Source organism: Sus scrofa, chromosome 6, assembly GCF_054392235.1.
Source record: "Sus scrofa isolate SSC_HxYL_T2T_F1_AM1 chromosome 6, Sscrofa_HxYL_maternal_Yorkshire_Landrace_v2.0, whole genome shotgun sequence".
Classification (NCBI taxonomy): Eukaryota; Metazoa; Chordata; class Mammalia; order Artiodactyla; family Suidae; genus Sus; species Sus scrofa.
In genome coordinates, this window is record NC_139388.1 from 163,588,263 (window position 1) to 163,613,059 (window position 24,797).

At 59.3% G+C, this 24,797-nt stretch overlaps 1 protein-coding gene across 3 annotated transcripts; it reads right to left on the reverse strand.

The window, feature by feature from the left end:
- Positions 1-580: 580 nt before the first annotated feature.
- On the reverse strand, positions 581-24,568 carry PODN (podocan). Of its 3 annotated transcripts, none has more exons than XM_013999375.3 (12): positions 24,444-24,568; positions 23,939-23,995; positions 17,379-17,695; positions 15,968-16,061; positions 14,209-14,273; positions 12,365-12,474; positions 11,156-11,312; positions 10,734-10,849; positions 9,361-10,018; positions 5,728-5,876; positions 4,462-4,665; positions 581-1,471 (listed from the first exon to the last, which is right to left on the reverse strand). In XM_013999375.3, exons 3-11 carry the CDS (start codon positions 17,688-17,690, stop codon positions 4,488-4,490), a joined length of 1,839 nt encoding a protein of 612 aa, XP_013854829.1. In that variant the 5' UTR covers positions 17,691-17,695; positions 23,939-23,995; positions 24,444-24,568; the 3' UTR covers positions 581-1,471; positions 4,462-4,487. The 3 variants fall into 3 exon arrangements, with proteins under 3 accessions (XP_013854829.1, XP_084821213.1, XP_013854830.1); XM_084965087.1 differs by having other exon boundaries at positions 23,939-24,032; XM_013999376.3 differs by lacking the exon at positions 23,939-23,995.
- Between the last annotated feature and the right edge of the window lie 229 nt (positions 24,569-24,797).

The window sequence follows — 24,797 nt, forward strand, 5'->3', positions numbered from 1 at the left end:
CTTACACACCTCCAGTGGCCAGGGGCCACCACTTCCGGGCATCTCATCCACTGTGGGGCAGCTGTGCGGTCTGAGGTTCTTCTCTGCTCTAAGCCGGCTGCTGCTTTCTGGTCCCCCTCTGGCCCAGCTGGGCAGGTGTGCAGAAACCAGGGCCCCCAAGAGGGCTCTGCTCCAGCTCCCAGGCCTGCTTCCAGCCCTCTTCCCACTCCAGCACCCTCGAAGGACAGACCCCATCAGTGATGCCCAGTCAGCACACAGGAGCCCGAGCAGCCCAAAGCCGGCAGGTGCTTGGTTTGAATGCTCAGCCCCAGGGACTGCAGGGTGAGCTCGCAGGCCCAGTGTGGTCTCCCCAATCCAACCTCTGAGCTGAGGGGCTCCACGTGCCTCCGGGCCGGCTTACCTGGAACTAAACCCTGCATCCGGGGACCCCAGCCTGTGTGATCGCTCTGTGGGCCTCAAGAACTGAACGCTGCCCAGACTCCTGCTGGTCCAGAAGGCACTGAGGTGCTTGGATCCTGCCCACCCGGCCAGGCACCAGCCTAACACCTGGCAGGAAGCACACACAGACACGGCCACAGGCTGCCAGACAGGGGTAATGCTTTTATATTAGCTTTTCTGTAACAAGAAAAATCAGCTTTGAATTCTTTATCATTTTTTTTCTTAAAAAAGAATTAAAAAAAACCCAAAGGTACCCAGAACTCCCCTCAGGCCCAAAGAATAAAAAGGTCTCTCATCGGTGCAGCTGGGCCCTTGGCTCTTGCTCAGGCCAGCCCCTCCATCTCCACCTAGGGCAGGCCCGCGGCCCCCAGCACACCCAGACCATCCCTCTGGCCTCGGAGGGGCTTGCCCATCAAAGGCATGCCTGGGGCCGGCCAGGGTGTGGCGGGGAGTGACTGCCCCAGTGGTGGGGAGCAGGGCGCATGGGCCAGGGCAGCAGTCCTGGAGGTTCCTGTCCCCAGATGAAGGGAAAGGAACAAAAGCCAGCTTTTGTGAGTTCCAGAGGGTACAGGCGCCTGGCTGCAGAGAGCTCGGAAATAACTCTGCATCTTCCCCGAGAGATAGATGGACCAGCAGGTGGCGAGCCGTTGTGGTCATTTCTGCCAAGAAGGGCTGTTTGCACATGACATGTGTGTGCGTGTGTGTGTGTGTGTGTGTGCGCGCGCGCGCGCGCCCGTGCATGCACATATCCATGGGGCAGGGAGCAGCACCCATGAGTGCCAGGACAGGTCAGACCCTTCCCCGAGGGTGCAGGACTCAGGGTGAAGGGGGTGTGGGTGCAGGGTGGGGGCGGTGTGGTGTCTGTTTGTGTCTGGTGGATGCGCTGCAGGAAGGGGTGGGGATGGGAGACTGGGTCCAGTCTGTGCATGGAGGGGCCAGCAGGGGCTGTGCTGGGCTTGTCTGTGAGCGATTTGCGGAGTGTGGCTCACGTGCTCAGGCCCGGGCTGCAGAAAGGCTCCAGCGGTCCATCGTCCTGCAGGACATGCGAGAGTCAGGGGGGCCGGGGGAGATGGATTCGAGCTGGGGACGCCCCCCGACCCAGGGGGCTCTGGGAGGGCCAGACAACGGCAGGCATGATGGGGAGTTGCCCCTGGGAGCCCCGAGCCAGCAGGTCACCCACTGGGAGGTGCTCGTGGGGGGCTGGGGGGGACTGGAGGGCCGTTGGGTCCCTCTGGCCTTTCCCTGGGGCCTCTCCCAGGGCACCGCTCAGCAGACCTGACGGCGGCCAGTGTCCCCAGCAGAGGCAGATCCTCTCCTCCTGGGGACCCGCGGGGACCCTCGAGAGGGTCACACTGAACAGCCAGTCGCCCTGCTGCTGATGCCTGGCTCTGCCTGAGGACAAGGTGTGCAGACAAGGGGCCCTGGGAGGACACTGGCTCTGGGCCTGCCCTCTGAGCCCGGAGAGCGCCCCAGCACGCACCCCTCTCTGTCATCAGCTGAAGCCCTTCCTCAGCTCCCTCTGCCATTCTCAACCCGCCTCGGGCTTCTCTTCAATTCAATGTCTTCACAGAGGCCCAGAAGCCCCTCCTCTGGCCACACCCTGGCCCCCTGGCCCCAGGGCCCCCAGCTCGGCTCCCTCTGAGACTCCCCACTGGCTACTCACCACCACCGTGCCCACTCTCCAACATGCCCCGGGGGGACCAACCCCTGGCTGCACCCCCATCCCTTCCCGGCCTGACCCCCAGGACCCGTGAAGCAGTCACTCTCTCACCTATGTCCTTGTCCCTTTTTCCCTCCTGCCCCACACACCTGGCCCAAACCCCAGCCCTGGATGGGTCCCCTCTGTCCATTGTCTCCACACCCATTCTGGTCCGCTGAGTCCCTCCTGCTGCAGAGAAACCAGAAGGCTAGAAGCTCAGGCCGATGTGACTTCACATCCAGCCACCAAGCCACTAACCTGCATGTGCCTGCAGCCCCTCAGTCCCCTGTCCTACCTCAGTGGAAGAAGCACTGACCTTCCTGCCCAAACCAGTCCTTCCTCCTGTTTCCAAGGGGATGGCTACAGCCAAGCTCTCCTCTCTTATTTATATATATATATATATATATATTATTTTTTTGGTCTTTTTGCCATTTCTAGGGCCAATCCCGCGGCATATGGAGGTTCCCAGGCTAGATGTCGAATCGGAGCTATAGCCACTGGCCTACACTAGAGCCACAGCAACTCGGGATCCGAGCCTCATCTGCAACCTACCCCACAGCTCACAGCAACACCGGATCCTTAACCCACTTAGCGAGGCCAGGGATCGAACCTGCAACCTCGTGGTTCCCAGTTGGATTCATTAACTGCTGAGCCAGGATGGGAACTCCTCCTCTCTTATATCTTTAGCTCCTCCCTCCATACTGGCCCCTCCCATTAGCATTCAAACCAGCTCTATTCCTTAAAAAAGGCAGATGGTGAAGAGAGGCCTGCCTGAACTTCACGTCCCCTTTCCAGCCACCCTCTCTCGTCTCTTCATGGCCAAACTTCTCGACAGAGTTGTCTACACTCCCTGGATCCACTCTTTCCCAGCCATTTTCTCCACCCTCTTCACCCCTGAAGCCACTCCCCACGTGGAGACCTCATATCCACCAGAGATAAATCTGGTAGGTTCTTGGCTATGCCAGCTCCCTCAGTGTCTCGGCAGCACTGACACAGCTGATTCTCCCCCACTTCTGGAGAAGCCTGTGCGTAGACATGCATGTGTCTATATACATGTGCACACAAAGGCATGTGTGCCTGAGGGGCATGTGTGCCTGGGGGGACATGTGCACATGTATTCACATGCATGCACACGTGTGCAATGGTGCATCTGTCCAGCTATAAACACACGATGGAGAGTTCCCGTGGTGGCACAGAGGAGACAAATCCGTCTAGTACCCATGCGGATGCGGGTTCGATCCCTGGCTTCACTCAGTGGGTCGGGGATCCAGCATTGCCGTGAGCTGTGGTATATAGGTCACAGACAAGGCTTGGATCCTGCATGGGTGTGGCTGTGGTGTAGGCTGGCAGCTACAGCTGATTTAACCCCTAGCCTGGGAACTTCCACATGCTGTGGGTGTGGCCCTAAAAAGCAAAAAATAAATAAATAAATAAATAAACATGTGATGGAGCACATGCATGTGTGTCTGTGTGTGCACATGTGCGCTGCGTGTTGGAGTGTGTGCTTTGTCCATGTGTGTATGTTTAGGTGTGTGCATGGGCACAGATACATGTGTGGGTGCCCCGTGTGCACGTGTGGGTGCTTGTGCTGCATGAATGTGTACTCGCCCTGTGTCCTCGGCTGTCTGCAGTTCTCCTGCCCCGTTCCCTAGATGCTCTGTCCCAAGTTCTGCCGCTGCTCTCCACCCCAACCCCCTCTCTCACTCACTGCCCCCAGGTGAGCTCCCCAAGCTTCTTGGCCTCAGTGACTGTTTCAAGGCTGATGGTGCCTGGATCCCCACCTCTAGCCCAGACCTCACTTCTGAGCCCCAGACCCACATATCCAGCCCACCCTGGGTAGCTCCCCCAGCACCCTCCAAACTCAACATCCCCCACCAAATCTGCGCCTCCTGGCACAATTACCCACTGGAATGCCAAGCTAGAACCGGGATCTTGTCTTCTCCCTTGCCCCATGTCCAGCAGGACGACTTGGGCCCCTTAAGTCTGCACCCCCCAACTCCTTTCAGGCCCCCCCTGCTTGTCTGCATCCTCCCCGCCCACCCCCAGCATCTCTGGCTTGGATTACAGCCCAGGTCCCCATATCCATTCCTGCTTCCACCATCCCAGCCCTGCGCATGTCCCATCAGACACATGCCAGCCTTCCGCAGGCTCGCTGTCACACCCAACATTCCATCTAGGGCCCGCGCGTATCAACGGCTCTGACAGAGTCGCACTTGGTATGAATGACGACGCAGGGGACAGAAGGTGAAGAAAGGACAGAAAGACCCTAGCTTGGGATCAGGAGCAGGAAACCGGTGAGGTGAGCGGCCACACAGACCACCTACCTACGTCGGATCCAGTTGCCCCGTCACTATCGCCTTTCCTCGTCCTCCTCGTCCTCGTCCTCGTCCTCCTCAGCCTCCTTCACCCGGCCCCGGTCCTTGGAAACGTCACCAAACTCAAAGTTGCCTTCTATGTCCAAGACCTGCAGGTGCTTCAGCCTCCGGAAGGCGCTGTCCACCACGGAGCCCACGGCCAGCTTGTTGAACCTGTGCGAGCCACCCACGCGGGGTCAGCATCAGGAGCCTGACCTGTCCCCACACGGACCCAGCCCAGAACCAAAGAGGAGGGGACAGGCCCTCCAGGACGACATGGGCAGGCACAGAGGAGGCAAAGTGTGTCACCGAGAGCTCAGGCTGCTCAGTGCGCCTACTGCTGGAGGGGAGGGGGGACCCTGTACAGAAAGGGGAGGGCCTTCCCCATATATGCTCTCTACCTCTTATCTGGCTGCCCTCTGGCATTAAACTCAAGGCCTGAGGCTCCTGGGCTGCCAGCCCAGGGTCACCTCGGCCCCGAGTATGGAGGGCCACACAGGCAAGGCCACCCTGGGCTTGGGAAGAGGGAGGCTGGGTTCTGATCTCAGGCCCCTTCAAGTCTCTGTCCCTCAGTGCCCTACAGGAACCGAGGCACAGGTCACACTGCCCCCCACATCACCCAGCCTAGGCCTCCCGAGTCACAAAGCCCAGGACCCCACACCCTGCTTTTCTCGCGTCTGTTTCCTCCTCTCTGACTTGAGGGGCTGGGGTTCTCAGGAAGAGGCACCCTTTCTCCGCTGCTAGGAAGCTCCACAGCTCCTTGGGGAGCTGGGTCCCCTGAATCATTCCAAGCCCCCAGAACCCAGTGAGGACCTGAACATCTGCTATCCTGGGTCTGAGGCCCAGGCCTAGCCTGGTCAGCTGTGGCCATAGCAATCACCTGTGCTCTCCGGGCCTCAGTCTTCCCAGCTGTAAACTGGGAAGGTGCCCTCCGTGGCCCCTTTCTGCCCCAGGACCGTTGATGACACCCATACACACTGCTTTTTAAAGCTTCCAAAGCCCTTTCACAAACACGTGACCCTCACCAGGCCTGGCCCGAAACGTCCCCACCCTTGAGTGCTGAGCAGAGGCTCTGTGGAATTCCGTGATGTACCCAACATCACACAGCTGGTCGGCAGCAAAGCCAGGCTTCCAACACTGACCTTTACCCGAAAGCTCTTCCCGGATGCACGGACTATCCCACTGGAGCTGGGCAGACCCCAGGGGCTCACGCAGGGCCCCAGGGACCCCTCCTACCTGAGGAAGATCCCTTTGAGGTTGGGTGTGGAGTCAAAGGCATTGGCGAGCACGGCACTGATCTTGTTGTTCTGCAGGTACAGGTACTCGAGTGACCGCGGGAGCCCCTCGGGGATCTCGGTGAGCTGATTCCCGGCGATGTCCAGCAGCTGCAGGGGGACCGGGGGAGTCAAAGCGCCTACCAGCTTGCAAAGCTCCCACCAACCCCGAGCCTATCCAAATCACACGACCCTGCGAGGTGGGGTCTATAACCAGCCCCTTTTCCAGATGGGAACTAGCCAGCGCCCCGACTCCGAACCCTTGCTCTAGTGGATATACCTCAAGGCCAAGGTGTCTGGGTGTCAAAATCCTCTCTCCTCAACACACCTGTCACCCCCGTCTGACTAAAGATCCCAGAAGGACAGGCAGGGGGTCCTCCAGCCCTTAAATCTTACTCCACAGGAGTCAGATGAGGGTGGGGATGGGGCTGCTCATTCACAGATCGCAGGAGCCATGTGGACAGGGGACAGGGGCAAGGGTTCAAGGCCCACGGTGACCCTAGCATGGCAGCCAGGTCCTAGGCTGCTCAGTCTCAGAGTCACCACAGGTCTACAGTCTAGGAAGCAGGTGGCCAGGGAAAGGGGGTAGTTTTTGCAGGGAACGGAACACACTTGCAGCAGGCAGGAGACCTGGACGTGCCCAGGCCCAGCTCACTGCCTGCCCCTCGGGCTGGCAGCCTATCCTCCTCGCCCCCGCCACATACACACACACACACACCTGCACTCACACTCATCCCTAAGCTCCCTCCTCACCCTGACGAGCTGGGGCTCAGGGCCAGGAAAATGGGGGCCAGGATCCAGACTCAGGATTCAAGGGGAACAGACTTAGAAAACAAACTTATATACTAAGGGGGGAAAGGGGGAAGGGACAACTTGGGCATTTGGGATTAACAGGTACACACCACTCTACAGAAAATAGATAATTCACCAGGACCCAGCACGGGGAACGCTACTTGATAGTCTATAATAACCTATATGGGGAAAGACTCTAAAAATAATGGATATATGTGTGTGTGTATATATACATATATATATATAACTGAATCCCTTTGCTGCACACCTGAAACACAATATTATTAATCAAGTATACTCCAATATAAAATAAAAATTAAATGGCAAAAAGACAAAGAAAATTAAATTTTAAAAAAAGGATTCAAGGGGAGCACATGCTGGAGTCCCCATCGTGGCGCAGTGGTTAACGAATCCAACTAGGAACCATGAGGTTGCGGGTTCGATCCCTGGCCTTGCTCAGTGGGTTAAGGATCCGAGGTTGCCCTGATCTGTGGTGTAGGTCACAGACGTGGCTCGGATCCCGCATTGCTGTGGCTCTAGCGTGTGCCCATGGCTACAGCTCCGATTTGACCCTTAGCCTGGGAACCTCCATATGCTGCGGGAGCAGTCCTAGAAAAGGCAAAAAATCAAAAAAAAAAAAAAAAAAAAAAACAAGGAGAGCACATGCTTCAGGCACCTTAGAGAGCCTCCCTGTCACCTCCCCTCCCCGTCACCTCCCCTCCCCAGCAGGGCTCCCTGCTGGGTTCCTTCCACACGCCCCCAGCATATCCTCATGCATTCCAAACGTCCTCAGGGCCCATGGTGTTGGGGACATGGAATCCACTGAGACTCTGCCCCCTCCTCAGGATGCCAGGCTGGCAGCGGAAATGGGCGGAACACTCTGACAATGAGCCTAGTGGAGGGGCCGGACCCAGCCTCGGGACTGGGCAGTAGATAACAGCCAGCACGGGTGGAGGCTCTGAAGCGGCAAGAGCATCTGCTTGTAGAAAGACCCAACAAAGTCAGGAAGAATCTGCTCCATCAGACACCCCCCCCCCTTACTGGACGCCCCCAGGCAGGCATCTAACCTGCCCGTCATTGGTGGCTTCCTGGAGGAGGTGACCTTGGAGCTGAGTCCTAGGTCTACTATAAGCTCTAGGAGGGTAGTGACCCCGGCTCTGTCGTGTTCTGCTCTGGGTCCTTGGTTCTTGAGCTGTGTCTGCACCTGGCGAGGGCCTGGTACAGGCTTGCGGAAGGAATGAGGGAGGTGGTGTCACCAGCGCAGAGAAGGTGCTTCCAGCAGAGGGGACAGTATGAGCAAAGCCCAGTGCCTCTGGGAAACGAAGAAGCTCAGCTGGGAGCAGAGGCAGACCAGGCCTTGAAGGCCGTGGCAAGGATGCTGGTCTGGGTTCTAGAGGCAGTGGAGAGCCACGGAAAGCTTCTGGGCGGGAGGGTAAGGCCAGCATGTTTTGCTCCGGACATCCTCGGATTGCATGTGGATACAGGAGTGGAGAGCGCCCCGGAAGCTGGGGTCCAGGCAAGAAAGGGGAGTAGTTTGACCTGGTGGTACCAGCAGGAGGGATGGAGAGGACTGGAGAATCGGGAGCTGGGAAGGGAGAGTTGGCTGCGTAGTAACAACGGGCACTGGGGGGGCAGTTGGCGTGAAAGGGGGACGTCAAGGGCGGCGTCCGGGGCGGGTGTCACCCCCTCCAGCGCGTTAGAAGATGCAGCAGGAGGGACAGGTGTGGAGGTGAGTATACGGGGGTTGGGCCCCTTAAGCAGACCCCTTAAGAGAGACAGGCAAAGGTGGTTGGATCCTGGGGTCTGGCAGGGCTGTCTGGGTGAGGAGAGACCCCGGCTGCTCCTCCAGGGCCAGCGGCCTCCCCCCAGGCTGCCACCTGGCTCTACCCTCGGGATTCTGCTCTGCCTCCCTGCCCCACCCTCAGGGCCTCTCCCCTGCTTTCCCCTCAGCTCCCCATCCTGACTTCTCTAACAACAAGCATGTACCAGCACCTTCACAATGAGGGCCCCGGGCCAGGCAGGGACCACAGCAGACTGAAAGGCTGGCCCCTTGTCCTGTAGCAGGAGCAGCAGGCAACAGACAAGCAAACGCGAAGGGATGAGCGTTATGAAGACAAACGCAGCAGAGGAAGGTGACAGGGGGTGAAGGAAGACGGCCGGAGGAGGCGCGATTTGAGCAGAGCCCTGAGAAGAAGGGAAGGGCAAGGTCCCAGGCTGCCTGGGAGAGAGGGGCTGGCGAAGGCAGAGATGCTCCCGGGTTTTCCATCCCAGTTCCCTTGCAGCCTCTCCCTGAGTTAGAAGGTGTCACCTGGAACCACTGAGACTCAATTCTCAGCACCAGATGGCTTTCCTGTCTCTGACTGAAGCCACAGGAGCGACACTGCCCTCTCCGCCTCCAAGGCCAGCCTTGCCCAGGCACCTATTCCTGGGCCCACAGTTAAGGGAGCTCCATTCTCTCATGCCACCCGAACTGTCCCTGCAGCCCCCCGCAATTGAACAATATCCCCCACCTCCACATGCAGCCACGACCTCCACTTACGGCCGCAGTGATCCTAAGCCAGACCCTGCGGGTGGTGAGCTGGGCCTAACCGTGCCAGCGGAACCCTGCCCTGCATGCCCGTTGCTGGCGGAGCCAGCCAGACCCTCCGCATGGCACAGCCCCCTACCCTAAGGCCCAGCCTGCCCAGCGGGTACCTCCCTCACGGCCTGGCCCTCCTGCCCGCCCCTCGCCCTGGCTCCGCAGCCAGCAACCCCCCGACACCCCCGCCCCCAGCATCCACAAGGCACGGCCCCGCCCCCTCACCTGCAGCCCTGCGAGGTCGGCCCAGGCGCGGGGGCCCAGGGCCCGGCTGCGCAGCCTGTTGCCGGTGAGGTAGAGCTCCCGCAGCTGGGCCATCCCGGCCAGCGCCCCGCGCGCCAGAGCGGCCAGCTCGTTGCGCTTGATCTTCAGCACGTGCACGTTCCGCGGCAGCCCGGGGGGCAGCGTGTGCAGCCGGTTGCCGGACAGGTCCAGCGAGCGCAACTGGCGCAGCTTGCGGAAGGCGTCGCGGTGCACCTGCGCGCTGGTGATGCGGTTGTAGCTGAGGTTGAGCTCCTCCAGGAAATAGGTGGTGGCGAAGTCGTCGCGGCCGATGCCGGTGATCTGGTTGTGTAGGATCATGAGGGTGCGCACGCGCCGGGGCAGGCCGCTGGGCACGCGCTCCAGCGCGTTATTGTACAGGTGCACCGTGTGCAACCGCTTGAGGCCCTGGAAGGCCCGAGGGTGGATGCCCTGCGCACGCAGCTGGTTGCTGTGCAGCAGCAAGTACTCGAGGCTGCGGATGGGGGTCAGCACGTCGGCGTCCACGCACCGGATGGCGTTCTTCTCCAGGTGCAGCAGCACCAGGCTGCGGGGCAGCCCCGCGGGGACCCGCGACAGATTGTTGCTGGACAGATCCAGGTACTCCAGGCTGGAGAGCTTCCTGGGGGGAGGAGTCTATTAGGCTAGTTGGCAGAAGCCCACACGTTTTCTCTCTTGTTTGTGTGGTGCCATGACGCCCCACGCCATATGGAGTTCCCAGGCCAGGGAGCAGATCCGAGCAGCAACTGCAACTTAAGCTGCAGCTGCGGCAACACGGGATCCTTAACCCACTGTGCCGGGCTGGGGATCGAACCTGCGTCCCAGTGCCCTCAAGAGGCCGTGGATCTCCTTGCGCCACAACGGGGAACTCCCACTTGTTTCCAACATTATCCCCAAAGGAGGAGGCCGGGGACCTGCCTCTAATTCATCCCAGCTTTGCCACTAGCTGACCGGAGGCCCTCAGAGCCTCTCAGTGGTTTGATTCAGTGATGTATTGGTGTAGAAAGATTTCTGGCACAACATCGGAGTTTATTTGAAGACTAATTGCTTAACTAAGGCCTTTTGCGGCAACCCTGGATCCTAAAAACTGAAAACAGACTCCTTCAACAAGGATGCTTGAGTTTCTATTCTGTCAGAAGAAGCCAGCCTCGGCAAAGACGTCCTTGCCTCATCGGAATTTCAACAGGCCTTACCCTGGGGGCAGAAATGTTAGCAAAAGCACAAGCCTCAGCATTTCTTCTCTGGGGGAACAGGCCAGGGGCAGGTGGGCAAGGCCCCGGCCAGGGGGGCCTGGGGAGGGGTGCCGTGCTCACACAAGGGCCCAGGTAGGGGCTTACCAGAAGGTCTCATTGTCCAGGCCCTCATCAGTCAGGTAGTTATTCTGCAGGTACAGCTCACGCAGGTTGCTCAGCTCACTGAAGACACCGGGCGGGATCTTCTCCAGCTTGTTGTTCTGAGAAGGTGGGACAGTGGGGAGGGGAGCGTGAGGGACAGCGGAAGGGCGAGGGCGGAGACTGGGAATGAGGTGTGGAGAGGGGTCTGCAGGAGCCATGGGGAGGCGGCCCAGGACTGAAGTACTCGGCGTGGGGCTGAGAGCCAAGCGGCCAGGCTTCTGCCTGCTTCTCCGCAGTGGATGCTGGGCCCGCTGGCCTGGGCCCAGACCCCACAGCCTTGCTCCTGTGCCCCCTGTGGGCCTGGGCTCTTCCCCTGCTGTGGGTCCCAGCTCTGGCAGTGCTCCTCCCTGCCCTCTCCCGCCCACCTTGAGGTGCAGCTTGTAGAGGGCGGGTGGCAGGTGCTTGGGCACGTGTCGCAGGAAGTTGCTGGACAGGATGAGGATCTCCACGTTGCTGGAGCCGTTGAACATGTTGTCCGGCAGCCCGGCGTCCGCCAGCTTGTTGTTGTGCAGGTAGACGGACCTGGGCAGGGAGGCGCAGGTCCTCACCCACCCGGCCCCAGCACAGCTCACCTGGTGAGCCTCCAGGCGGACCTTGCCCAGGTGAGGGCCTGGGGCCCAGGGCACCCTCCTCCCATTTCAAGAACCTGGGATCCTACCAAATCCAGCCCCCACATATCCAAGGGGAATCAGGGACCCACCCACGTGTTAGTGGAAGACACAGGGTTTCCCGACCCCAACCCTTCCTCAAGGTTCTTGCAGCCCTGGGGTCCCTGTCAACCCCACACAGCTGACTCTGAGTTCTGTGGGACCGCCTTAAGATAGGGCCTGTCCCTTTTACCTCTTTGTCCCCCATGCCCAGCACAGGGTCCTGGCTCAGAGGGGGGTGCCCCTTCATTTACTCAGCAAATATACAGTGAGTGCCCCTACATGCCAGGACTGCTAGACCCTGGAGATACAGCAATGTGCAGAACCAAGGAACCCCTGCCCTCATGGAGCTGACATTCCAGAAGGAGAGAAGACAAGAAACAAGAGACATCCGCAGGCACTGCGGCTCATCCTTGCTGCGTGGCCTCTCTTGGGCCCCAGCCTTTTCACCTGGGGGATGGGGCCACACAGCAGCTCGCGCTCCTCTAGGAAATGGACAGAATCGGCCCCAGAGGTTGTCAGCACCTTGCCATCCCCAGCCCCACCCTGCCCCGCTCCCACACCTGCGCTGTGGGCCTCACCCCTCCCAAAGCTGCTCTCAGCCCCGGACGGCTCTGCCTGTGGGAAGATGCTTCTTCCACCAGGAGCTGGGGAAGGAGGAAAACACCCCACCCTTCCCCAGACCTCACTCTCTGGGCCGATTCCTCCTCATCCTTTAGGTGTCAGCCTTCCAAGATCCTGTGCCCCTGCAGCCCCCGGGCATCTGTCACCCCAGTCCTGAGTGTGGGGCATCCTGCCTGCACGGGCCAGCACACCCCTCCTTCAGGGCCTGGCTGGGTCCCTGGGCCCCACTCAGGGCCGGAAGCCTCTGCCTCAGGGCCTCCCCTCTCCCCAGGCTAAACCCAGGCCCGCCCCCCGACCTCTGACCTCAAGTTTGGCTTCTGGCCAAAGGTGAGCCCATAGATCTTGGTGAGATAGTTGGCTGCAAAGTCCACACTGATCAGGGCATTTGGCAGGAACCGGGGTGCCAGGGTCAACTGGAAAGGGAAGAGTGGGGGTAGCAAGACCCGGTGGAGGGTCAGAGGCCGGCGCTGAGTCACATGGCCTGCTCCTCATCCGAGTCTCCTTCCGGCAACCAGAGGCATCTTCCTAAAATGGAAAACTGCCCCACTGCCCGATGACACAAAAGCAGAGCCTCTATGGCTCCATAGCGTTCTGAGCTTGGCATGCAAAACTGCCCAGCCTGTCCCCGGCTCTGCCTTTCTCCTGGTCTCTCCTCGCACATCCCCCAGACACTGGGCCTCTGTGCCGTCACAGTGAGCACCCACGCTTCCCCAGACCCAGCCCCCGGTGTCCCCCCCTCCATTCATTCAATAGTCTTCCCCAAGTCAACAATATTCCAGGCACAGGCCCGGGCACTGGACCTGTCCCGGGAAACAAGACAGAGGTCGCCTGCTCCAGCCTCTCCCACCACCGAACGCTTACGTCCTGAACAAGGAATACAAGTCTCTGAGAGTGATCACTGCTCTGCAGGGAATTCAGACAGACTGATGACAGAACCACTGAGTTGGGCGGTCAGGGAAGAGGTGGCCCTGAAGGCATGATGGCACCCTGAATGCCATCTGCGGGGAGAGCACCCACACGGTAGGGGCAGGGAGCAGAGGCCCTGTGGAGGGGGGGTTGCCAGGCCTCAGGTGGACTATGAAGGAGCCAGTGGGAAGATGAGCTAAGAGAGGGACATGGGGGAGTTCCCTGGTGGTCTAGTGGTTAGGATTCAGTATTTGCACTGCTGCAGCTCGGTTCCACCCCTGGTTTGGGAACTGAGATCCCACATCAGGCTGCTGCAAAGAAGGACAGGTGGGCCCAGACCACACAGGCCCAAGGGCCTTAGGGACACGTGTGGGTTGTCTCCTGGGCTGAAGGTGAAGCCATGGGAGGGTGTCACGTGGGAAGGGGAGACGATGCAGAGGCAGAAGCAGGGCAAGATTTTGAAAAGCCGATCTGGCTGTTCCGAGGAGATGGGGCGGCAAAGAGGAGGCAGGGACATCCTGCTGCGGGAGGGGGGTCCTGTGCTGGCGGGCGGGGGGAGCTGAGGGCCTGTGATGGGACCAGACGTGGGTAAGAGAGGCCCTCCTGGATCTGTGGCTCTGACCAGTGGTGCTGCAGATGGTCGGAGAGGTGCTCTCCAGAGGCGGGGAGACAATAGGAGGACTGGGGTTTGGGGGCCATGGTGGGAAGCAGGGGTTCTACTTCCATTAAACTTCTGGGGGAGATGTTGGGGAGGCAGGTGGATCTTTGGGGGTCAAGGAGGAGTAAAGGAGAGGCTGGAGACATGGCCAGGATGTAGACGGGTGTTAAAGACGAGGGAGGAGACGGGCCGCCCTGAGAGTTCAAAGAGAAGGGCCGGGACAGCCCTGGGACAGGCCAAATATTTTGAGGTTGCGTGCCTTTCTGCTGTCCCTTCTACCACAGTTCTCTCCCCCTGAGGCCTCTGGCTGAAATCCTGTTACCCTTCCTGGCCCTTCAGATGCTGTCTCCTCTAGGAAGCCCTCCAAGGGCTCCCTTCCCATGGGGATGTGCTCTCAGTCCCCTCCAGGCGGCTCTAGGCCTTGACCCCTGTCCTTATCTGACCACCCTGATGCCCCGGGTTAAGGTGTGGGGTCTGGGCCGTGTCTGAGCAGCAAGGGGACCCAGCACCAGCACGGAAAAGGCCGTGGTAAAAGCTCCCTGAGCTCAGGCCCCGAGACCCCACCCTGTTGGGGGCCCCTCACCTTATTATTGGCCAGATACAGGTAATTGAGGTTGGTCAGATGCTCAAACGCCTCCTCCGGGAGCCCTTCAAAGGACAGGCATCGGTCAGAGCCCTGGATGAAGGAGACGCTGCAGGGGAGCACGCAAGCACGGACCGCCCCCGCACCCACCCCACTTGCCAGGACAGGGAGGCACTCCCTGGGGCAGGTGCCTTCCCAGCCCCCCAGCGCCCCGCCCGGGCTGTCAGGGCCCAAGCTCAGAGGAGCAGGTGGGAAGCGTCTGCTGAGAGATGCTCAGGGCAGCCTGGGCGGGGATGGGCCCCCATAAGGTCAGCCCAAGGTCAGGCCCAGTTAGGTCAGGTCATCAGGGGCAGAGGACCTGTTAGGAAGGAGGCGGTCCCAGAGGGTCAGAAGTCCTCTTTGTACCCAATCCTCACAGCAGGGCAGGGCAGGGCGGTGGCCTCTGAGTTCCCCCCTCACCTGGCCCACCCTTATCTCATCTGGTACGCATTGTGTCAGAAGGGGGCCGTCACTGGGAGCCCAGCCCGCCTCTGACACTCGGCTCTGGGCTCCCAGACCCTCAGATGCTGGGACTCATCCAACTATCTAACGAGAGGAAACAGTTACACAAACCGTCCCTCCGCGGAATACCCTGCGTAAATGACAGCCACAGAGAGTTTTTAGCAACATGCGAAATGCTGCTGAGCTAACTCCTGAAGGAAACAAAGCAGTTACAGTAGTTGGATTATATGGATACCATCAGGTCAGCTATGAGTAAAAACACAAAGAAGGAGTTCCGTCGTGGCGCAGCAGAAACGAATCCAACTAGGAACCATGAGGTTGCGGGTTCGATCCCTGGCCTCGTTCAGTGGGTTAAGGATCTGACGTTGCCGTGAGCTGTGGTGTAGGTCGCAGACGAGGCTCAGATCTGGCGTTGCTGTGGTATAGGCCGGCGGCTACAGCTCGGATTAGACTCCTAGCCTGGGAACCTCCATATACCGTGGGTGTGGCCCTAAAAAGACAAAAAGACCAAAAAAACAAAACAAAGAAAAAGGATTGAGCTTTAAATTGGGTAAACCTTATGGTGTATATAGTATGGTATATTTTTTAAATGGAAAGAAATATGTCAGCAGTGATTCACACCAAGTAGCAGAATTATGAATGACTTTTTTTTCTTTTCTTTAGGGCTGCATTTGGGCATATGGAAGTTCCCAGGCTAGGGGTCCAATGGAAGCTACAGCTGCCAGCCTATGCCACAGCCACAGCCACGCCAGATCCTTAACCCCCTGAGCGAGGCCAGGCATCAAACCTGCACCCTCATGGATACGAGTCAGGTTTGTAAGCTACTGAGCCACAACAGGGGCTCCCATGAATGGCTTTTTCCTGTTCCATTTTATTTTCTGCATTTCCAAATTCTCTATGAAAATCAAACTATTTTGGTCATCAGGGGAAAAAAAACAAAACAAAACAAAAACAACTTCCTAAACTTTGAGGACTCTATGCCTCTTTGATTCTGAAGGCCTTCTGTGAACCAAAGAGTATGTGATGCATCAGGCCCTGGAGTCTGAGCTGCTCTGAAGCCTCTGCCCCTGATCCAACTCCCAGGTCTCAGTAACACCCCACTGTGTTAGGCAACCACAGGGAGCCCTCTGCCACGGGGCCGATGCCAGCCCAGCCCAGCCCAGGCCTGGTCTTTTCCACAGGCCAGGGTCTGCAGGGCAGGGCTCTCCCCCAGTTCCCCGCCTGGGCTCCGGGGCCCCGACTCTGGGCGATCCCTCACCTCGGGAAGTCAGGCGGTTGTTTTGGAGGTTCAGCGTCTCCAGCCGATGCAGCCGGGAGAGCTCGCCAGGGTAGATCTTCTCCAGCTGGTTGTTCTGGGGCGTAGGGGGAGGGGGCGGTGAGGAGGCAGCAAGAGTGGGTGCCCGGGACGCCGGCCCTATGGAGGCCTGTGCCTACCCTCAGCCCAGGTCCCAGGAGCCAGTCCCTCTTTGGCCGCTTCCCTGGATGGGCAGACCCTGGGGACTGGCTCTGAGCCAGGCCCAGAGGCAGGCGTTGCAGACACAGCAGGAACCATGACAGAGGTGTGATTCCCCCTGCTAGGAGCATGCGTGTACACACACACACCCACACACAGGCATCTGCGGGCAGTGCAAACTTGGAACACCCTCTCCCCTCCAGACCTGTTCCCTGCACGTCCTCACTTGGTGACAGGTGTCCCCAGCCCATTCTCCCCTCCCCCAAGCCAGAAATCACTTTGGTTCCCTTTCTCGGCCCTGTGGACCTCATTCCCCTTGGATGCTTCAAAACCCAGGTTAGGAACCACCTCCTCCAGAAGCCTTCCTGGGTTGAATCATGGCTGGGTTAGGAGCTGCTCTGGCCTCGCTGCACTAGTCCTTCTGTCTTTATCTGTCATCTCTACCTGTTGAGGCCTCTGCCTCCCCCACAGACTGTGAGCACCTCCAGAGCGGGGCATGTCCAAGGCCGCCCTCCATGCCCAATGCCCCGCACAGGACCAGAGGCCTAGAGCAGGTGCACAGGAGATGTGTGATGAATGAACCAACAAGAAGTTCTGTCGTCCACGTGTCCCTTTTCCCCTCAGCCACCAGGCTGTGTGATCATGGGCTAGTCACCTGCCTTCTCTGGGCCTGATCTCCCCCTGAGATGGGTGAGTTAGCCCCGCCCTCTCCCCCAGCGCTACTGGGCCACACGAGGGGGATCATGGGGGCACCTGCGCTCCCAGAGTCCCCATCTGCAATGCTGTGTCCCACTTCTCGAGGTTCTGAAACCTAGCCTGTGCCTTAGCGGGGGGAGCCTCTGTCCCCTGAGCCCCAGGGCACTCTGGGGGTCCCCTTTGCTCTCATTTTCCCGGCCTGTAACAGTATTAGAGGTGTCCTGACGGTCTGTCCAGAGGGTCAGCTGCTGGGCAGGTCTCTGTCTGTTAAGACAGCGTCTGACTCTACCGAAAGGCCTCAGCCCAGACTCCTCCCATGAAACAAAGCAGGTTATAATGTCACTGGGCTCTGGCCCAGGATGTCCCACGGGGGGTGGAGCCAGCCCAGTCTGACCTCCCTAGCGCCCTGCACTGGGGGTAGGGAGCCATGGGCAAGAGCTGCAGCTGGGGGGTTCTGGGATGGGACCCACAGGATGGGGACAGCCCTGGTGACCACTGGCACCACGCCAGCCAGCCTCACCTGCAGGGACAGGTGGTTGGTGTGCTCAGGCAGGTCCCCTGGGAACTCGCGCAGATCAATGCCGCCACAGTCCACGACACCCTCCTGGGAGCAGGCACAGTCTCGGGGGCAGTCGATGGTGGCTGGGCCGCGCCCTGGCTCCTGGGGGCTCAGGACCAGCACCGGCTCCTCCTCCCCGAATTCGTTCTCTTCGTGGCTTGGGCTGTGGGTGCCACTTCGGCCAAACCCTGGGGCCCTCACGGCAAGCACCAGTCCCAGTGGCAGCTGCGGTGGCAACAGCAGCAGGAGCAGCAGCGCCCTGCTCTGGGCCATGGTGCCTGCAGGCGGGGTTGAGGGGCCTGAGTCAGCAGGCAGTGGGGCCCACAAAAGTCATAACATGACCTTCAGGCCACAAGGAAGAGCCCCCCCCGGACCCGTCCTGGGCAGGCAGCTGATCTGCTGGCAGCCAGCCCACTCCCTCCGGGCTGCCCTCTGGAAGGGTTGGGGTGAGGGGAGGCCCTGGCCCGAGGCAGGTCTGCAAGGCCTCTCACAACCCTCCCCAGGCCTGGCCCCCAGGAATCTGTACTCCCACTTCACAGAAAGGAAAGTGGAGGCCCAGGAAGAACTGGCACTTGCAGGGCTTGGCCTAGACGTCGCTGAGCCCTCCCTGACCTGGCACCGGCAGTGCTGGGAGGCCCTGACCCTCCTCCACAGGCCGTGGCGGGCCAGCACGGGCAGGGCGCGTCCATGCTCTCTGGCTTGCCCCTCAAGGATCTTCAGGTGGTGGCGCTCGCCCTCGCCCACCTGCCCCCTCATCGGCCCCACTTACACAGGTGCATTTAGTCGATCCTCCCACCAGGCCTTTGCACGTGTTCCTTCTGCCCGGAACGCCCACCCCCCGCTTGTACACCTCCACCTCCAGCGTTATATTCCCCTGGGATAACTCTGAGATGCCCCAGGGCTCTGCATCCCTTGGTTCCCCCCAAACACCCAGGACTTGGCATGCATTGGCTTGGGTTATGAATGTGGGCTGGTGTCTTTCGCCCACACCGGGCAGGGAGCCAGTCTCTGTCTCTGTCTCTGAGCGGCCGGCCCAGAGCAGTCCTTGGTGATGGAGCTGCTGCTGCTCCCACGACCTCCCAAGCCCTGTTCTTGCTGTTTACACCCTCAGCTGCCCTCCCCAAGGGCTGCCGTGCTCACATGACCCCTGCCACCTGCAGAAGACCACGCCCCAGCATGGTCCCTTGGGGCAGCAGGGAGGAGGCATAGAGGGCCGGCCTCTTGCCATGGAGAGAGATGCTGGAGTTCCATCACCCCGCAGCCTGTGGGCCTGGCTTGGCTCCAGGCTGGTCCCTGGAGTTCTCTTTATAGGGACTCACTTAAAAACATCTCTGTGGTGTGCTAAGATGTGACAGGTGGTAGCTCAGGGACACTGACTCTGAGATCACACAGACCCCAGTTCAAGCCCCCCTCTACCACTTGGGGGCTCTGACCTTGCTGAGCCTCAGTTTTTTGTTTTCTGGTTGGTTTTGTTTTTTTTTTTTTGTCCTTTTGCCTTTTCTAGGGCCACACCTGTGGCATATGGAGGTTCCCAGGCTGTGGGTCTAATTGGAGCTGCAGCTGCCAGCACACGCCACAGCCACAGCAACACGGGATCCGAGCTGCATCTGCAACCTACACCTCAGCACATGGCAACGCTGGAGCCTTAACACACTGAGCAAAGCCAGGGATCGAACCCGCAACCTCATGGTTCCTAGTCAGATTCGTTAACCACTGCGCCACAGCGGGAACTCCTGAACCTCAGTTTCTTCATCTTACAATGCAGATAATATGTCTCCACTCCGAGGTCCTGGGAGGAGCCAACAAGACAGCAGATGCAAAGCACCTGACACCCATTAGGCCATGCAGCACTGCTATTGCTGGTGCAGCAAGTATGAACACAGGTACGTGACACGCGTCCAGGCCAGGGGCACACACTGCGCGGTCTGAGCCTCTCTCCCCACGTTAGATCAGGGATCATGGCTGGTGAGAAGGGTCTGACGAAATGCCGGGCCTGGGAGGCCTGGGTTAACTGGGAGCTTGTTGATGACACTGCTGTGTGGTTACAAAGGCAGGCTCCGGGCTAGACAGCCAGGGCTGCGAGCTTGGCTCTGGCTCTTATCAGCTGTGGGACTTTGGGCAAGTTTTGTCACCTTTGAAACCTCACCTTTCTCACAAATCTATTGGGTGGTCCCAGAGCTGTCCTACTGGGGACACGAGAGTCACTGGGTTGTAGGTACTCAACCCAGTAAGTGATCAGTACATGTTAGCTCTGGAGCTCCTGTTGTGGTGCAGCAGAAACAAATCCGACTAGGAGCCGTGAGGTTGCGGGTTTGATCCCTGGCCTCGCTCAGTGGGTTGAGGATCTGGCGTTGCCGTGGGCTGTGGTGTAGGTCACAGATTCGGCTCGGATCCTGCGTTGCTGTGGCTGTGGTGTAGGCTGGCAGCTGCAGCTCCGAGTAGACCCCTAGCCTGGGAACCTCCATATGCCACGGGAGCGGCCCTGAAAAAAAGACAAAAGACAGTACGTGTTAGCTCTTATGCTAATTAGCTCTACCACTGATATCTGATCATGGGCGCTGATCACACCCCAAGCACACCACTGGCCGCCCCAGAACCCTCTCTTCTTCCCCTTCCCTGTGGAGCTCCGGATCCTGCTTTTCCGGCCCAGGCCCAGGCCTCCCTCCTCCAAGAGGATTTGCAGATTCTAGCCTCCTGTGAATTCCTTCTGCCCTGTGGCGGCTGCGGTATTTCAGAGGGGGCTTTGCCTCCCTCGTTGGCTCAGCCAGCTCTCTAAGGCGAGGCCCATCTGCCCCAAGCCCTGTGCTGGGCACGGGGGACACAGGTAAAGTGGAGACGGCCCTGCTGTCAGTCTGCAGGAAGCAGCAGACCCCGGGACAATAACCACTGCCCACCAGACTGGGTGGGCCCAATAAAGGGGGTCCCAAGGTGCACAAGGCCCCAGAAAGCAAGCTGTGAGGACAGAGAAGAGGACCGGCCCCTGGACTTGCTAGATCCTTAGAGGTAGGTCCGCAAGGCCTGCATAGACTCGGGCCCAGACCACTGGCCCCAGAACCCGGCGGGGAACCAGGGAGCCCCCCCATACACAGCTCCCGGGCTCCATCAACAGCAGTGAGCGATGCATGTGCAGCCCAGCCCTGTGCCCTGACCAAACGGGAAATGAACCCTCGGCCAGGCTACAGACCACCATCCCCATGGCACATCACAACCCCCCAGCTAGCTCAGCAGCCTTCAGCCCCTGGAGCCACCAGCACTAAACCAGAGTCTCCCCACCCTGCCTGCCTGACCCCACTGCAGATCGGACTCCGGGAGGCGGAGTGTGGGCCCAGGCCCAGGCCCTAAGCTCCATCAGGGCGGGAGGCCAAGGAGACGGATCCTCCCCGTGCAACCCGTGCCCTCACCAGACCAGCCACGTTCCCTCCCTCACCTTCAGTTTCGTATCTGTAAAGATCTATCAAACTGCAGCTGTAAAAAGATTTAATTTATATTAACATCACAAGCCATATTGAAAATGTTATCACCACCGCTTTATAGATGAGGGAGGCCCAGTGGGACCCGCCAATGTAACACAGCTGTTAAGGGACAAAGCTGAGCTCCCAGCCTGGGTCTTAACCACAAAGCTGTGAGGCCCTTCCCTGGGCCAAGTATAGCTGGGCACTGAGGACCCAGAGAGACAACCAGGTGTGGCTGCTGCCCTTAGGACTCTCACACCTGCACTGCCCAACATGCGCACATGTGGCTATGGAGCCCTTGAAATGCAGCTGCTCTAAATTAAGAGACGCTACCAATGTAGCAGATGTGCATCAAATACTTAACACAAAAAAGAATGTAGGGAGTTCCCGTCATGGCGCAGTGGTTAACGAATCCGACTAGGAACCATGAGGTTGCGGGTTCGGTCCCTGCCCTTGCTCAGTGGGTTAACGATCCAGCATTGCTGTGAGAAGCAGTGTAGGTTGCGGACACGGCTCGGATCCTGCGATGCTGGAGGCCCGTGGCTACAGCTCCGATTCAACCCCTAGCCTGGGAACCTCCATATGCCGAGGGAGTGGCCCAAGAAATAGCAAAAAAAAAGACGAAGAAAAGAATGTAAAATATCTCATTAGTAGTAATGATATCTCATCAAATATCTCATTTATTTTTATAGTGACTACATGATAATACTTTGGATATACTGAGTTAAATACATTGTTAAAACGTTACCTGTTTCATTTTTTTTTAATGTGGCTCCTAAAAAATTGTATATTACACACGTGGCTTGCTTTTGTGGCTCATTTTATGCTTCTATTGGACAGGGCTGGTCTAGACATTATGCGTAAATTGTATTATAATCCCAGTGTCATCGGAGCTATGATAGAGGGAATCTAGAATCCATAGGGGCCCAGAGGAGACCTAACTGTGCCTGAGGCCAAGAAAACTTCCCAGGAAAAGTGATGCCTTATCTAACCATGAAGCATAAGTATCAGACAAAAGAGGGTCAGCATGTGTAAAGGCCCAGGGGCAGGAGGAAAGCCCCTGTGACCTCTACAAAGCTCACTAGACCATCCAGTGGGGATCGGGACAGGGAGAGATGCAAGTGGGCAGTGGCCACAGTCCAGGCCAAGAAAGAACTTGAAAGCCAGGTTAGGGAGAGTGACCCTTAGGAGAGATGAGAAGCCACTGAAGAGCCAGAGTGTGGCACAGAGAGGTTTATGGATGGGCCAGTGGGGAGCTCCCAGAGGCTGTGCAGTGGTGCAGACAAGGGATAATAATGCTGGGTGAGAGGGGCAGCTGAGTCTGCAGCGGGTTGTTCCGATCCTGACTGCTGTGTGAGCCCGGCTGAGTCATGTCACTGCTCTGAGCCCCTGTTTACCAGTCTAGGTAATGGAGACGGGAGCTCCTCCCGAGGATTAAATCAATGACATGTCCAGCAGACACTGGCACCCAGCAAAGTGCAACATACTTGGGGTTACTGTTACTGAGGAAGTACCTGGGATCCCCTGTCCCCTCCCCAACCCTGGGGAACCAAAGCTCAAGGCCCTGAACGGCTTAAGTGGCAGGAGAGGATTAAGGCAGGACTGGAAGAAGGAAGGGCGAGGGAGATCCGAATCAGGAGGCAGAGCCTCAGCCCCCAGCACCACCTTCCTCCCACACTTAAACTCAGTAAAGATCCGCTGATCACCTGCTCTGGGCTGAGCCCTGAATAGCTGCATCTTATTCACTATAACAGAAGACCCAAGACTAAGAGTTGGTCTTTCTACTTTGCAGGTGAGGAAAGTCAAGCACAAAGAGGCTCCCCATCCCCAGCAAGCTCCTATTCAAACGTTCCTGTTCCAGGAAACCGCTCCAGCCCCCTGGGCTGGCTTAGGGAGTTCCTTAGTCCTCCCACAGCACCCTTCAAGGCTCAGCTGAGCCTTCTTTGACTCCCCAGGCAAGGAGCAGGTGTTCAGGCCAGGTTGGCCAAATGAAGGAATATATTTGGGAAAAGCAGGGTTGGAAATGATCTCCATTATTTTCTGGTCGGATTCCCTCAGTTTGCAGATCAGGACTTTAAAGGCAAGGCCAGGATTAGAATCTGTGTCTTCTGACTCCTGCTCAGAGCCTTGGCCGGGTGTTGAAGGCTGGGGAGGAGTTCTCCAGGTGAACAAAGGGAGGAAAGGCACTCAGGGCAGAGGGCAGGGCCTGAGTGGAGGCCCAGCGATCGGAGGCTGGAAGAGGGAGGTGGGTTTAAGGCCCGACAAACAGGGGGCAGAGGTGCACGTCTGGGGGGCATCAGCCATTAGGCTAGGGGACTGATGATAGGGAACTATCAAGGGTTCTAAGCAGATCACAGTCAGAGCCCTTACGGCCGACTCTACCAGGCCTAAAGGTGCCACCTGGTAGTCACACCTGTCCCAAGATTCAGATAAAAGGGGCAAAGTATGCTCCCACAAGATTGCATGAAAGCATTCAAGTGAACCTGACATTTCTTAACTTGCATTCTAATTGAGAATAGGCTGGGCCCTGAGTCCTAAAAGCGGAGGCTTCCGTGGTGCCTCCTGCAGCTGGGTCCACCACCGCTTAGCCTTCCCCCGCCAGTCCAAAGTTGAACGGCAGGGGGTCAGGTTGCATGGTCCTCCCAGCAAGCGCCCGGCGCACATCCCTCTGTACCTCCCGGACCCTGAGAGCGCACGCTTGTTTTCTGCTCCTCTCTTGAAGTTCAGGCTGCAGCTGCCTCCCGCCCCACGGCCCCACGGCCCCCCGCCCCAGCCCCCAGGGCCATCAGGAGCTCACCGCCGCTTCCACCTGACGGCGCATCAGGTATTCTAGCACCACGGCGGTTCACGGACCTGCAACCGGGGGGCTTCGACCGCATTCGCCAGAGCGCTCCGGCCTCGCTGCCCGCGCTCCGGGGCCACCCTCCTGCCCCCTCCTCAGCCCTGCTGTCCCAACAGGGAGGCAGCTGGAGAGACGGACAAACGGACACCGGGCGCCGGCTGAGAGCTGTGCTCAGCGAGGGCGCGGCATGGGCCCGAGGAGCCCAGCCCCGAGCGGCTCCGCCTCACCTGTGCGCGCGTCCCGGGGGCAGATCTCAGCTTCTCTCTAGGCCTCAGTTTCTCTGTCTGTAAAGAGGTCGAAGGGTGGGCTAGCTGGAAGGAGCTGACGTGGAAAGGCATGGGCATACGCTGAGCCCAGGCCCCAAGCACAGGGGTCCTCGCCCTTCCCCGGTTCCACCTGCCCCCCACATTCCCTGTCTGCCCGCATCCTTCCACCCGCCCCCCCACCATCCGCCCTCAGATTCTTTCCAGATGTGCGCAGCAGGAGGGGCCCGGGGCTGGGACCAGCCTTTGGCCGAAGAACAGGCCCCTGCCGGGTAGGCATCGCGGAGGGGCGCGCCCCGGAGGAAGAGCTCTCCGGCCGTGCCCTCCAAGTGTAAGGCTCCAGCGGAGGGGGCGAGGTGCGCGGCCCCGCCCGGGCCAGCCGCTGGGGCGATCCGGACCAGGCGGGAAGTCCGATCGCTCCTCAGCTCGGCCCGGGCCCTCAGCCCACCCGGCCTCCCGTGCCCGGTACCTGCTGCGCTCCGGCGCCGCGCCGCGCCCTGCCAGCAGACCGCGTTCTTCCGAGTCGCCTCTGCGCTCCGCGGGCGCGGGCTCCTGCCATTCAAGTCGAGCCGTGCTCTCGGCGACGCAAGTTTTGTTGTGGGTTTTCTCCTCCCCGCCTCCCCCTCGCCCCCCCCGCGCGTGCATCTGCTGGACGCCGGCCTCTTCTGGACACAGGCGTAGGGTCCCCGCAGGCGCGGGCAGCGGAGGGCCTGCCCCTCCCCGCGCTGGACTGGGCCGAGCCCCACTTCCCCGGGAGGCAGAGCCGCCGCGCGGACCCCTCACCCCGCTCTCTGCTCCGAGGGGCCGCCGTACCACGCCCCCC

What these genes read in the sequence shown, in the direction of transcription:
- PODN (XM_013999376.3), bottom strand. Translation starts at nt 17,690, where the DNA reads ATGGCCCAGAGCAGGGCGCTGCTGCTCCTGCTGCTGTTGCCACCGCAG. An exon ending in TGTATCTGGCCAATAATAAG is followed by an intron (nt 12,475 to 14,208) that starts GTGAGGGGCCCC and finishes TTCCCTTTCCAG; the next exon opens with TTGACCCTGGCACCCCGGTT. An exon ending in CCGACCTCGCAGGGCTGCAG is followed by an intron (nt 5,877 to 9,360) that starts GTGAGGGGGCGG and finishes GTCCCCCTGCAG; the next exon opens with CTGCTGGACATCGCCGGGAA.